Source organism: Lynx rufus, unplaced genomic scaffold (genome assembly GCF_022079265.1).
Source record: "Lynx rufus isolate CCGP_SWC_20201006 ecotype Redwood Valley unplaced genomic scaffold, mLynRuf1.p SCAF_4, whole genome shotgun sequence".
Lineage (NCBI taxonomy): Eukaryota > Metazoa > Chordata > Mammalia > Carnivora > Felidae > Lynx > Lynx rufus.
In genome coordinates, this window is record NW_025814856.1 from 110,050,269 (window position 1) to 110,065,435 (window position 15,167).

Below are 15,167 nucleotides of genomic sequence, written 5' to 3' on the forward strand. Positions count from 1 at the left end.
CCAACGTTTACTGAATGCAGTGTACTCGGCCTTGGCAGAAAATAGTGATGGCACAGACAGATCTCAAGCATCCCAAGCTAGAGGGAAACAAAACTCACATGAACAAGATCACATGACAGCCTATGCAAGAGGTTCCAATGGAACTAGGGGATCCAACAAGTAAAAAAAAAAAAAAAAAAGACTTAGAGATTGGAAGAGACTTGCAAAAACAGTGACTCAACTTACCCATTTTCTGTCAGAGGGAGGACTTCTCAGCTACTCAGCCACCATGCCGTTCACAATAAGATCCGCCAAGAGTTCCATTTTTCTGTGCACCTGGAATCGTGGGACTCCTCCATAATGCCACCTATGTGCCCATCCTAAGACTAGGTCTAGGATTAAGCAAGTTAGACATTGGCCTTAGTTCAAAAACGTAAGGTATTCAAAGTCAGCACTCAAAATAAATGTCTTAGGCAATATTTTTTCTTAGAAATTCAAAATTAATACAGCAGCATTCATGAGAGGCGGAATGCCAAAATTTTACATAAAGGCAGGATTAGCGGTACTGATTTTTTCCTTTTTCCTACAAGCTCCACTAGGGTTCTGCGGGGTGTACCTTATCCCCAGCCTCCTCGTGGTGGTCAGCGGTACATCTAATTTTCAGAGAGCTGCATTGATACTTAGAGCTCAAATCAATGACATTATTACTGGGAGACTGCCTTTGGGGTGCTCTCTCGCACTCTGGTATATATAGCTGATCACCTGCTCTCTGGCATCCACAGCACGCTTCCCCGCACCCCGGGGAAACAGGAGTGTGTCTAGGGTGTAACGTGATGGACGCTGCAGGGCCACACGTGAAAACGTCACAGAAGTCAGCGACTGCCTTCAAATCTTCCCTAGTTTGGATTGGTTTTTAGTTGCCGAGTTTGCGGTAACTGTTGGTAACAGAATGAGCTGCGGGCTGGGCTGGCTGGATAGGAGGTACTGCTGGCCTCTCGGTGCCCGGATGGCCTGGGCCCCTAACCATCTAGCCCGCGCCTTCAGACACTCAACGCGCGTAGTCAGTGTTCCGGAAACTGCCCTGGAGATCAGCCTCAAGGTGAGCGGTGCCGTCTTCTCCAGGCCACGAACCCTTGGATCCCTGCGCCAAAGCCCCAGTCAGTTGGAGGCCGCCAGGTGGGGTCGGGCCGGAGGGGGTGCAACCACGGCAAACCCCAGGCCCTGCGCTGGGGCTCGGGGTCCGTAATCTCCGGGGTAGGGTTTGGGGGTGCCTCTGGTCCACACTAGTGGACCGACATGAACCTTTTCCGGCTTGCCATCTGCCGCGTATATAACAATGGCGGTTTAGGGAGTAGGCGAGAAAGACATAATCTTGGAGTCTTGACTCTGCAACAAATATATATAACCCAGAAATGCCATTCCCTGAAATGGCATTTCTTCTTTGATGGACAGTACAAGCAGAGTTGAGGGCAGTTAAGATAAAGGCTTAAAGAATGTTTGAGTGGGGAAAAAAATGTCAGAAGTGTTAGACATAGGAGCTAGCCAAGTGTTGAAGGGTTCTTGGATTTGTCTGGAAAGGCTTGGGGCTACCATGGAAATCAAGGCTGGGGTTCTGTAAGGAACTGAAGCTCCTGACAGTAAGTCCTAACTAAGCTATGGTGCATGTGAGTTGCATGTAGCTATAGGAGTTTATCTATCATCAGAATACATAAATCATCAAACAGAATCTTTCTTCTATAGATTCTGATGTAGACTTCATTCTTCTGGGATTTAACAATTCCACAATTATCAAACATTTTTTTTTTTCTGTTTTATCTAGATCCTAAGGCATCAGGGAAGTGGAGGAAGCTTGCTGCTATCCTCCCTGTGACAGATTGGATTGGCAATTCCATGTTGGATTGCTTTTATTTCCCTGGTTTGTTAACCAGTTAATTAGAAATCTGACTGTTCCCACTCATCAGACAACTGACATTGTTGTCCAGATTCAACACCTTTTCTGAGTAATACCCTCTACCTACTACCTTACATAACACTGCAGATTCAGATTCTATTTTCTTGAGGGGTACCAGGGTGGCTCAGTCAGTTAAGCATCCAACTCTTGGTTTCCACTTAGGTCATGATCTTCCGGTTCCTGAGTTCAAGCTCTGCATCAGGCTCTCTGCTGACAGTATAGAACCTGCTTCATGTCCTCTGTCCCCCGCCCCCCCCCCCCCCCGCTCCTCCATTGCTCTCTATCTCTCTCTCAAAAGTAAAATTAAATTAAATTAAATTAAATTAAATTAAATTAAATTAAATTAAATTAAAAAACATTTAAAAAAATAACAAATTCTACCTTCTTGAAATTTGCTTTCTTGGCTCCCACTCTGCTCTTGTTTCTCCGAACTTTGTGAGCAATCTCCCAAACCCCCTTCCTTCTGCGCTCCCAGCCTAATTCCCTCCTCTCTATAAATGGAGACACCTGCCGACCATCTAACCTGGGTCCCGCTCCCTCCTCTGTAGGGACCTGACTCACCACACTGTGCATACCCACCCTGACATCTCTGGTGAGATCCACACTTCCACCTGCAGCTTTCTGGTGGATGTCTCGACCCGTGTGTCCCAGCCGCCAGCGCCACAGTTTCAGCATTTCCAGCTGAATTCACTTTCCCTTCCAAGACACCTCCTCCTCTTCACGTCCTCACATGATCATCACCACCTGTGACTTTGCTCGCCCTCGTTCTCAACCTTCTTATTTGCCAGTTGCCATCCGTTCTCTCCGCACACCCTCTGTCCTGTCTGTTTGGCACTCATTCCCGCTTTCGACTCTCCTGGGGCCTCGCCCTGATTTGCCAGTGGCAGCCGTGCCTCCCACCTGCCATTGTCTCTGCGCCTCAGCCGATTGTACCTGTTCCGCCTGCTAGAGTCTTCTTCCTGAGGCCTTGCTTTGTCACAACTTTTCTGCAGTTTAAACATCCCTTAATTCCTATTGCCCCAGAATGGAGTCCAGTGCTGAATTAATCACTCCAGAGTTCTCAAGCCCCTTGTTTTAGAGTACCAGCACAGCAAGGGCACCAAAAGAGATGGAATAAAAATGTCTTTCAAATAACTTGATGTTGGAGAGTGTTTAACGTTTATTTATTTATTTTTTTGGGGGGGGACAGAGAGAGACAGAGCATGAACGGGGGAGGGGCAGAGAGAGAGGGAGACACAGAATCGGAAACAGGCTCCAGGCTCTGAGCCATCAGCCCAGAGCCTGACGCGGGGCTCGAATTCACGGACCGCGAGATCGTGACCTGGCTGAAGTCGGACGCTTCACCGACTGCGCCACCCAGGCGCCCCATGTTGGAGAGTGTTTAAAAGCATGGATGTAGTTATGACGGGAAAAAAAAGAGAACTTTGTTGGACTCTCTTGCGCTGACTTTATCATGTTGCTAAAATATGTATTTCATATATATCTTATAAAATGAAATTGATTTTAAGTTACAGATTACATACAACATGTGATTTTAAGTTTGAGTTCTTCGGGCCTATAAAAGTTTTGTTTGCACAGTGAGTAAGTGCACACTTCCGAGCATAGATAATATGACGCCAATCCACCTTTCTTAGTATATTTCTCACAATTACCTTCCACAGGCCTTTCACTGCATTCAAAGACCACAAACCATACATGTGTCATACTTTCTTTCCTTGCTTCTTCTCCATTGTGTATTTGCTCCCTTCTGATTAGAAGCACGCTCATCAATATTCTGTTTTTAATTTCTCATTACCCTTTCAGGTCCAGCCTAACTGTCACTCATGCCCTGAAATGTTCGTGGAGTTCCTAGGCTGACAGTAATTTCTTCTCCCTCTGTATTCATCAGAGCATATCCTCATTGTCCCATGTCCCTTAACACCTGTAACCTTCCTTTACAGCTCTGTGTGTCCTGTGCTCTCTGAGTAAAAGCTTTGCTCACAGACAGCGGACACCTTACCTGATTCATCACTACATTTATTCGCTAGTCTAATAAACTAAACTAGTCACCACCTGAACTAAGCACTCGGGGGTCTGTGGTTCAGCAAATGATGGAACCACTATTTTAAAAATGGTCCATCTTAGAGAATGCTGTTTTCTGCAGCTGCTACGGAAATGGTATGGTGTTTTCTCAAAAAATTGCACATAGGATTACCATATGATCCAGCAATCCCACTTCTGAGTATATTACACTCACAGGAAGTGAAAACCGGGACTCAAATTGATGTTCGTACACCCACGTTCACAGCGGCGTTATTGGCAAAAACCAAAAGATGGCTGCAACCCAAGTGTCCATAGACTGAGAAATGGAACAACAAAATGTAGTAAATACCTATGAAAAAATATTATTCAGCCTTAAGAAAGAAGGAAATTCTGACACACACTACGACATGGATGGACCCTGGAGACATTATGCTAAGTGAAATTAACCAGGCATAAAAGGACAGATATTGTCTGATTCCGCTTAGGTGAGGTACCTGGAGTAGTCAAATCCATAGAGAGAGAGAACTGAAGGATGGTTGCCGGAGGGCCGGAGGAAGGGGGAAAGTGGGCAGTTAGTGTTTAACGGGTACAGAGTTTCATCTGGGGAAGAACAAAAACTTCTGGAGATGGGTGGTGGCCAAGGTTGCACTACCATGTAAATGCACTCAATGCCACAGCACTGTACCATTAAAATAGTAAATTCCATGTTATATATATTTTACCACAATAGAAACAGAGTTCAGGGAATGAATGCTTGTTGTGCTTCTTTAGATGAAAGGGATATGCTGCTCGTGAAGTTGTGTGTTGATTGGGACCTGGAACTGCTCCACCACGGATGCTCTGAAACTTGAAACTTCTTGGCACGTTTTCGTGTTCTTTGGCACTTTGACATTAATACTTGTTACTAGATTCATACCAAATCTTTGGTTGGAAAGAAACATACTATGATGAAAAGCTGTGTAAATAATTACACCAGCGATTTGCATATTATGCTGATTGTTTCAATTTCCCTTTTCATCTCTTCATTTTCAAAATTTGACTCAAACCCTTACAATATTTATTCTAAATTTTCAAAGTTTGTGTCAATTTCCAATTACTGAATTAATATGTACTTCTTAAAATATCCAAAAATTATTTTCAAATGTACAGGTTAGAAAATGAAAGTCCCCCATGATCTCAAGTGATCACTTTTGTTACCGACTTGGAGTGTGTGCAAATGCACACATGTATGTGTATACATGTCATTGGTAACAAAAATGGTATTAGCACATGTTATACTGCCAATGGCATTTTTACTTTTGGATATCTTTATATGTTTAGATATCTGTCTCTATATATTTTTAAGCTACTACACTATATTCTTGTGAAGTTACATGTTAATGTAACCTATATTCCAATAAAGGGGGCATATTTCACAAATATAGAAAATGTATGCTGAGATGAACAATGAACTTCACATTGTGTGTGTGTGTGTGTGTGTGTGTGTGTGTGTGTGTGTGTGCAGGTACACGCACATATGCAGACTAGTATATTTTTGAGTGCTAGGTGTAGAATGGTGGAATTGAGTTAAAAGCCCGTTTAAAACTTTCACGGAGAGCTGCAAATTGTTAATTCTACTTTGGCTGGATTTTAACATCCCAAACACTTTAACACACTTGCAATTGGCTGTTTATAGTAGAAGCTGATAGTTTAGATGGTTAAGTTAAAATATCCAGATCCAGATGCCTAAGCCTGATCCAGTGGGTTTATCCAAGCCCCCAATTCAGCTTGCTCTTTATAGAGTCTCAAAATGCCCTGATGGAAATGCCTCCACCTGAGCCAATGAGTTCTCTAAGCCCCAAGATCCACCTTGTGTAACAAGGTAACAAAGGAAGTTTGGGAAATACATTAACAATGACTCTCAATCCCTGGTATATCTATCTTCCTCTCTTCTTTCAATATTTGTTCATTCCATTAAATCTAACTCTTCTTAACGTCCTCTACTAAATAACAAAGCTATTGTCAAAATTTCATAAATCGCTGACAACACAACCTCACCACCCACGACAAATCCCAGCTGAAATTTGGTGATTGTTTTGACTCTGGTAATTACAATGTTTATAAGATTCCAGTAGTGCAACAATTATACTTTCCACTTTTGTTGTGTCTTGTTAGCTTTACTCCTTCATGGCAAATTATAGATGGGCTTTAATTTTTCCGTATCATTTTAGGCCATGTGGCTTGTAAATGTTATTTTGTAATTTAGCAAAGGCTCTTAAAAAGAAAAAGCAAAGCACTTAAATTGCTGTTGTTGGATTTGTATTTTCAAAACAAAGCCTATGGGAATAAAAATTACTTCTTTCCCATCAAAAATTCCCACGGTGCAAGTATGTTAGTAACTCGTGAAAAATGAAGATACTGTTCATTTGCAAAGAAAGGGAAATGATATCTATTCACTTATTCATTGGTCTGACGTTTATTGAGAAGTTACAATGTGAAACACCTGTACAATAATATGTATTGTATCCTACTCTACCTGCAATGGTGATACCAAGGATCTTCTGTAAGCTTTATGAAAAAGCTACCAAATATGAATTCTTCATGTTTGAAAGAACATTTAAGAATATTTAAAGGCCAAATCATTCTGCCTCATAGAAAATCAAAAACTTGCTTTTGGGAGCACTTGGGTGGCTCAGTCGATTAAGTGTCCAACTTAGGCTCAGGTCATGATCTCATGGTTCATGGGTTTGAGCCCTGCATCGGGCTCTGTGCTGATAGCTCAGAGCCTGGAGCCTGTTTCAGATTCTCTGTCTCCCTCTCTCTCAGGCTCTCCCCTGTTCACATTCTCTCTCTCTCTCTCTCTCTCAAAAATAAATAGAAAAATTTTTAAAAAACCTTGCTTTTGGTTAGTATGTACACATACAAACTTTTTTTCTTTTTGATTAAAAATTATTTACACATCTGTGCCCAGGATTAAGGATAATGAAATTCAACCACAAAAATGATTAAATAATATATAATTGTAGTGTTGAAATTTATTAGTTTAGAGTGGCTGCCTCCTTATTCACCTTTCTTTTGATCTTCTTGTAGATGTTATTGTTATTGACTGCAAATGTCTCTGTATTTTTGCTCAGTGGAATGTGGCTTGACAGATTAATTATATGTTATCAGGCAGTTGAAGATCAGCTAAAGATATGTGGCCACAAGAGGGATGCTGATGTCTTTGAGCTGTTCCTTTCTCAAAAGTAAGTGTCCTTTATATAAGAATTAGAAGAGCATCATATTATAATGTTTCACAGATTCACATGTTCTTTTCCATTGTTTTCCCCAAGGACTGGCTAGGCAAGTACCAACCTCTAATTACTTTACCATTCACTGGCGTCTCTATTAGAAAGGCAAAATTAAAATGGATAAAAACAAAGATTATGGAGCCAGGCTGAGTGTGAATCCCAGCTCTGTCTCTTCCAGCTGTGTAATCTTGGGCATGTCATAAAACTTAGAGTTGTCAGATTTAGCAAATAAACATAGAGCAAGTCCAGTTATATGTGAGTTTCAGAGAAACAGATGAATATAATTTTTCTTTAGTATTAAGTATGTCTTACACTTCCTTGGGTTTCTCTGAAATTCACATGTAAATGGGACTCGCATTTTACCTACCATGGCTCCTGCCTGAGTATAACAATGCTATCTGCTTCACAGGGTTGTTGGGTGAAGATTAGGTGTGATAGTAGAAAGTAAAGGGCCTGGTTGACAGTAAGCACTCAGTGAGCATTAATACAGTTAATATTATTACTGTTATTACAGAATGGCGGCTCATTATACCTCTGTACTATAATAATAATCCTATTATATTATACCCCTAGCCAACAACCCCTATACTAATTTTACAGGTAAGTAAGAAAACCTCTTCCTGTAACAACCCCCTTTCATGCCCCTCCAACTCCCCAAGGTGGGAGAGGCAATGTCGGCTCTTCTACAGAGCAGTCACAATGCCTGAGATAGAACCCCATGTGTAGGAGGAAGAAGAAGTTATGGGTTGGACTGGACCACAGTTTTTACTAGCCAACAAGTGACATCTGTGCGGCTATACTTTGAATTTAATAACAATGACCCTACTCCTACTCTTCTTTCCCCCTTTCATGCTTTTCAATCTCTATGAATTCTATGTATTATTTTAAAATAGGCTAGACATATTTCGACTCATGTAATCTTTGGAACTCAGCTACTTTTTGAAGCAAATGTCCCACTCTATCATTGAAGTCAGTCACTTTATTGCTGGTGATTTGTGGAAATCCTTTATTAATAAACATATTTCTTTTGTGATGTATAATTTTTTTTAGATTATAAGTGCAGAGCAAAATATTTATCTTGGTAACGTTTCTAAATCTCTTGATAGTAACAAAAAAAAGAGCTGGCCAATTTAAGATTTTTAAAAATGGATATTTTAGAATGGAACAGATATAGTAGATAATTCTGACACACTTAAAGTCATGCTTTGAATCTCTCTATAGATCAACTAGCTTTATAATAATAATACATATTTTATGTGGCCAAAGATCGCATCTCTAAGCCTTTCATGATTTTAACATCTGTGTAGTACAAGGGTATGCAGATAACTATAAGAAAAGCTTTGAAACACTAGAAAAAAATAGAAATATTGATCCTCTGACAGTGAGTAATTACTGGTCTTCTCAACTAAAGGACAATACATTTTATACCCTAAGAATACTAAGTTATTATTTAATACATCTGGGTACAAAAACTATATGTATTTCTCTGCCCGGGTACCATTAAACTGGGTAAACTAGGCTATTTGTTGGAGTCTCTGTTGCCAAACAGGAAAACAAAACAAAATAAAACAACAACAACAAAATCAATTATTTCCTTGAGTAATCATGGAGAATGCATACTGTGACAACAGAGCTAACATGTTATTGTCGCCAAAAGTCATTACCATCATTAGTAGTAGGATTTCTTCTCTTTGTCTTCCACTGGCATCACCCCGAAATAAAGGGCAACAGCCCTTTATTGATTTCTAACAGGTTTATGTGCAGAATTTACCCTTCTGACTTGAATGAAAGTCCTTTTAAAAGGGAATCAACTTTATTACCTTATATAATACAACTAGTACAAGAAAATTAGTGACCTTAATTTGACACAATTGATATTTCAAAGTATTAATGTATTAAAATAACTTTTCTGGGAAATCCTTGGGGAAATCCTCTAAGTGGGGCTTGAGTTTCTCTCCTACCACATAATGATTGTTTTATTTCTCATGGGAATGGATGAAGTTAATGTATTATCATTATTGCCCAGTGCAATAATTTAGGTGTACCAGGATCCAAATTCTTCTTCCCAGAAATAGGCTGCATATCTACAGTGGAGGAGAATGCATTATGCGTATAAGTCTCCTATTAGGAGTTGATTTGAGGAGTCTGGAATATTTTGGGTACCAGAGAAGTGTTCAACAACCAAGAGTGCATGTCTAAAGGACATGTACTCTGCTTGAAGTCTTTTGTTTGGGATACTCTGAGAATTAAAAAACAAAACAAAACAAAACAACAACAACGGAAAAGGTTTAAGAAAAAACTCTTCAAATACAAGTAAGTTGTGGAAGAGAATGACCGAAAGAAAGAAAGGGCAGGGGTGGATGTTCTTTCCAAGTTTTTACTGAAATTCCACTTGGTTAACATGCAGTGTAATATTAGTTTCAGGTGTAGAATTTAGTGATTCATCACTTACATATAACATCTGGTGCTTCTCACAAGTGCCCTCCTTGATACCCATCTTAACAGAATACCAGCTAATAAGTGTAAAAAGAATGAGAGCATCAGAAAAATCAGCATTTTATAATCCCAAATCTTCTGATTCACTAAGTATCATCAACCGAAGCTAAATCCATTGAATAAGTTATTGGGGGACAAGACATACACACAGTCGTTAGAGTTTTGCCCCACACATAACTGCTCAATGACAACATTCATATACTTTTACAATGGAGAAACTTGGCAGATGCAGCCTGAACCCCATGACTGAACTTCCTTCACCAAGAGTGGGGCAAAGTGGCACCACTTGCTTCATAATGTGACGCGGCAATCATTACCTTTGTAACTGAAAAATGGCCCTCCTTGAATTTAATCATGAGGAAGCCATCAGACAAATCAGGAATGTGAGACAATTTCTCAGAAAAATGTCCTGGGCTCTTCACAAAGTCAGTGTGAAGGTAATAAAAGGAGAGGGAGTGACTATTCTAAATTTAACAAAACTAAGGTATTATACCAACTAAAAATGCAGTGCATGGATACTGATGGGATTCTGGATTGAAACAAAGATGTGCAGGAGCAACAGGGACGACTTGAATATGAAAAGCATGGTAGGCGATATTATTGAATTCAATTTAATTTTTAGGGGTGATAATGGTATTGTGCCTCTGCAGGAGAATGTCCCTATTTGAGGGATACGCATGCTCAAGTGTTTAAGAGCGAGAGCCCTACGATGATAAGTCTGCAATTTATGTTGAAGTGGTTCACCAAGAAAACTACCAAACAATAAGGACATATATTATATAGATTGGAGATAGCGAGCAGAGGTGTGGCAAAATATTAAAAATTGTGAGGGCTATCCAAGCTTTCAATGTACTATTCCTTCAACTTTTCTGAATTTTGAAATCTCTCCATATGAAAAGTCGGTGAGAAAGTTTCTTTTGTTTAGAAATGTTGTTTGCGTGATTTACAAAATACGTTTTCACAAAAAATAGGAAAATACTAGTCCCTCAGTGTCGCAAAGCCAAAAAAAAAAAAAACCCACAAAAATGTGTGAAAGGATGTTACCACAAATGAGTTAATGTGTATAACATTAATTAACATTAACAATTTTTAAGGGCTTAGAAAAGTGCCTGCCACAGAGTGTGTGCTCTATGCCAATGTTTGATAGAGACATATATATGTACGTACCCAGCCTGGGCACACAGTTTCTGCCATTAGAAATAAAAGAGATCTGAATATTTGAGCCCATAGCAGTCAAGGGCTGACTATTCTCAGGATTTTTCCCACTTCACTGATAATTCCCCCTCTCCACCCCAGGCCTGTCCCTTTGCTGAGTGAGCCACATAGCAACAGGACTCAGGACCACCTGTATAATTCAAAAAGGATGGTGATATTTTGATCCCATAATTAATAAACAACAAAGGAAGAATAAAACACTACCTAGTCTCTGTCTTTTGACATACTGCCATTTCCACGTCTTAAGTACAATGTGGCCAAGATCTGGACAACCCCAAAGTAAGAACCTCAAAGACACTGTGGAAGTAGGAGCTGATGGTGTTTTCCACATTTATGTGCAAGTCCAAGGTCTTCCACACTCACTTTTCCCCCTCTGCCCTGTACCCAGTAAAACCTTTTTTTTGAATATTTATTTTTGAAAGAGAGAGAGAGAGAAAGTGCAAACGAGTGAGTGGGGTAGGGACAGAAAGGAAGGGAAACACAGATACTGAAGCATCTTCCAGGCTCTGAGCTCTCAGCACAGAGTCCAAAGCGGGGCTCGAACTGACAAACTGTGAGATCGTGACCTGAACTGAAGTCGGACACTCAACCAACTGAGCCACCCAGGTGCCCCCAAATCTCCTTTTTTAATTGTGGTGCCAATAAATGTAATCACAATGAGATGTAAATTTCTAGGAATGTGATCAAATGTTTTCCTTAAGTATTTTCTTTAACTGGCTGACAAAATCTTAATTCAAATGAATGAAGTGTAACGATGGTATTTTGGAAATTAGTAGAGAGGTGTGCCAACAACTTTGAAAGAACAAAGAGAGAGGCCTTTACAGTTATTCCAAAGACCTACTATATAACCCACCTTACCCATGAATAAATTAATTGTTGCTAATTAATTGTTAAATTAAATTAAATTAATTGTTGTTAATGTTAATTTTTTTCTTTCCTTTCCAGGGAACTGACGGAAGTCATTGATCTCTCTAGGTTTAAAAAATTAAAATACTTATGGCTACATCACAATAAGGTAGTTCTATTTTATCTTTAAATAGCTCTATAGTTAAATCACAATCTTAATTTCATGTTTTTGATGAAGCTAATCTTTAAAAGTATTAATATTCTATACTCCTAATTTAAGTAAGAAACAAAATTCTTACGTGATCTGTACCCTCTGGTACTAACAGGTGTGTAAAGTCAACTTTTTTTCTTTTAATGGATTATTCCAAAGTAGGTTTTTTCAAGTCTAATTCCTCTTCGTTGGCCTCTCCCAACTCCTCCTCCCCTTTTATCCCAGTGGTACCTGAAACTGACAGTTTCTGGGCTGTGGCAAACTACTCCCTTGGGCAGGATCTCTTGTAAAGTACCCCAGATCAATATTCCTTCAGTGGTCTGGCATGCACTTCCCAGCACTCACACACCTTTGTCCTGCTGTCAGAAGCCAAGCGGGTGGTCACCTCCCAGTGACCTAAGCCGATCTACTTTCTCAGGAAGTGCCAGACAATAAGCCACCATGTCCCCACCTGCAGGGAAGTTCACTGAGTATGGCCCTTAAAGGTTCTCTTGGAGGCTAGAGTTTGGGAGGCAGTGCCCTCCCACTGCCTCCCCCATAGTGGGTGCCTGGCTGGGGCTCCAAGTTCTTTCCAAGGCAAAGAGCAGAACTGAACTAAAATGCGAGCTTAGACAATCATCAGTTAGTCGGTTATTCTCAACTTTCAAAAATTTGACTTCCCAATAGCTTGGGTTTTGTTCATTATGAACTCATGATCCAATCTTAACATTCTGAATTTCGACTTTCAAATACCAGCTGATTAAAAAGAAATAATTTCAGTTTTCAGCAGTAGTCTGCTTGTCAACAGTAGTCCCGACTCAAAGCACAGAATCCCTAAGCAGCCATGTTTATACAAGCATTTCAATATTACATGGCATTTTCAGTCTTCTCTTTTTTTTTCTTAACTAACTAAGTGGGGAATGGAAAATGAAAGTGCTTCTCATATTAAGTGTAAGTATAAGTCTCATGAGCTTGAAATGATTTCTGAGAGAACAAACAAATCACCTTCAAGGCCCAGGCGACTAGCAACTGAAATGGAAAGTGTACGCACCACTTAAGGGCACACAAGTTTAAAACTCTTTTAAACACTCTGCCAAAAATGATCCTGGGTCACAGTGTGCGCCCTCTGATTAGAAAAAGATGGAAATCATCAGAAGCATGGCCAGACTGACTAATCTTTGTTTTTCACGTGTGCCTCTTGTGGTGTTCAGCTCTGAAGGAAAGAACGTGTTCAAATATCAGCAATGTGTCTACAGGGAAAGATATAATTAGGGATTTTTAAATATCTTTTAGCTTTGTGTTAGTGGACACTATCCCATTTCCAGTCATTGAATTTTCACACAATTGACTTGAGACACATTATATACATAGGAAAGGATGGTACACACGCTCAACTATTTTACTTTCTTTTGTTTCTGAAGGGCAGTGGGTGGGGAAGGAATGGAGGAGGCTGATTTCTCTTCATGTGCCTGGTTATTTACATTCAACAAACTCACTATATTATTTCCAAAATCATCATCATTTAACTTTGTTCTTTTAAAAAATAGACTTACTGGGGCGCCTGGGTGGCTCAGTCGGTTGAGCGTCCGGCTTCGGCTCAGGTCATGATCTCCCAGTCCGTGAGTTCGAGCCCCGCGTCGGGCTCTGTGCTGACAGCTCAGAGCCTGGAGCCTGCTTCGGATTCTGTGTGTCCCCCTCTCTCTCTGCCCCTCCCCCACTCATGCTCTGTCTCTGTCTCAGAAATAAATAAACATTAAAAAAACTAAAAAGAAAAAAATAGACTTACTTAGTTCATATAGCAATGAAAAGATATCTTACCCAAAAATCCGGTGTTCATTCGATAAGTAAATGAGCTCCTGTAAGCTTTCCTATTGGTCAATAATTGGCTGGTTGCTAAGCTGCTGAATACTTATAGTCCATGAAAAATTAAAGCCTTAATTTAGGGGGCACCTGGGTGACTCAGTTGGTTAAACATCTGGCTTCTGCTTAGGTCATGATCTCACGGACAGTGAGTTGAGGCCCCACTTTGGGTGAGCTCAAGCCCTGCTCTGGGCTCTGCACTCTCTCTCCCTCTCTTTATCTCCCTCTGCACCTCATGGGATTGCCTCTCTCTCTGCCCCTTGCTCACTCTTGTGCTCTCTCTCTCTCTCTCTCAAAAATTAATTAATTTAAAAAAATGAAGTCTTATTCAGGATCCCAAGCTCCAATGAGCATACTAGTTATGATAGTACTTCAACAAAATCCATATGTAAAATTTTGATTATTATTTTTCTTTATTTTTTACTTAATTTTAATTTTTTTAATGTTTATTTATTTCTGAGAGAGAGAGAGAGACAGAGAGAGACAGAGCGTGAACGGGGGAGGGGCAGAGACAGAGGGAGACACAGAATCTGAAGCAGCCTCCAGGTTCTGGGCTGTCAGCATAAAGCCTGCTGCAGGCTCGAACCCACTAACCATGAGATCATGACCTGAGCGGAAGTCAGACCCTTAACCGACTGAGCTGCCCAGGAGCCCCACGATTATTACTTTTCTTTTTTTTTTTAATTTTTTTTTTCAACGTTTATTTATTTTTGGGACAGAGAGAGACAGAGCATGAATGGGGGAGGGGCAGAGAGAGAGGGAGACACAGAATCGGAAACAGGCTCCAGGCTCTGAGCCATCAGCCCAGAGCCTGACGCGGGGCTCGAACTCACGGACCGCGAGATCGTGACCTGGCTGAAGTCGGACGCTTAACCGACTGCGCCACCCAGGCGCCCCATTACTTTTCTTTAAAATCTAGATAGCACTAGGATGACCGCAAAGAAGTTAATACACCAGCATTGAAATGATGTGTAAAAATACAGTGAAAAACATCAACACTGACACAGGAATGTAAATATTTAGAATTGCAACATTTTGTTAACAATGACCAGAATCTGTGACTGGCATTGTTCTTACATTAGAGAGTATCTTGAACTACCCTCTATTTAGGAAAAACCAAGGCACAAAGTGGTAAAGTAAAATGAACACATCTTTGTTGTTTACTCTTTTATACTCAAGAATTTTGTTGAGGAATGTGTATTGGATATTATTGGTTGTCCATCCAATATCCATTCTCTCTTTTTACCTAAACAGCAGAATCTGAATTTAGGTTTTGGTACATACTTCTCTTTTTTAATCAGGTAGATGACCCCATCACCAGTTGCAGGGAATGGATCCT

The 15,167-nt window shown here is 40.3% G+C and overlaps 1 protein-coding gene across 1 annotated transcript in view; it reads left to right on the plus strand.

Annotated features, from left to right (window-relative positions):
- Positions 1-985: 985 nt before the first annotated feature.
- Positions 986-15,167, plus strand: part of LRRC72 (leucine rich repeat containing 72) — a 42,149-nt gene continuing 27,967 nt past the window's right edge. The window contains exons 1-3 of the mRNA XM_047097681.1: positions 986-1,078; positions 7,022-7,176; positions 11,878-11,947. Of these exons, the coding sequence (XP_046953637.1) occupies positions 986-1,078; positions 7,022-7,176; positions 11,878-11,947 (318 nt within the window). The remainder of the gene's footprint in view (positions 1,079-7,021; positions 7,177-11,877; positions 11,948-15,167) is intronic.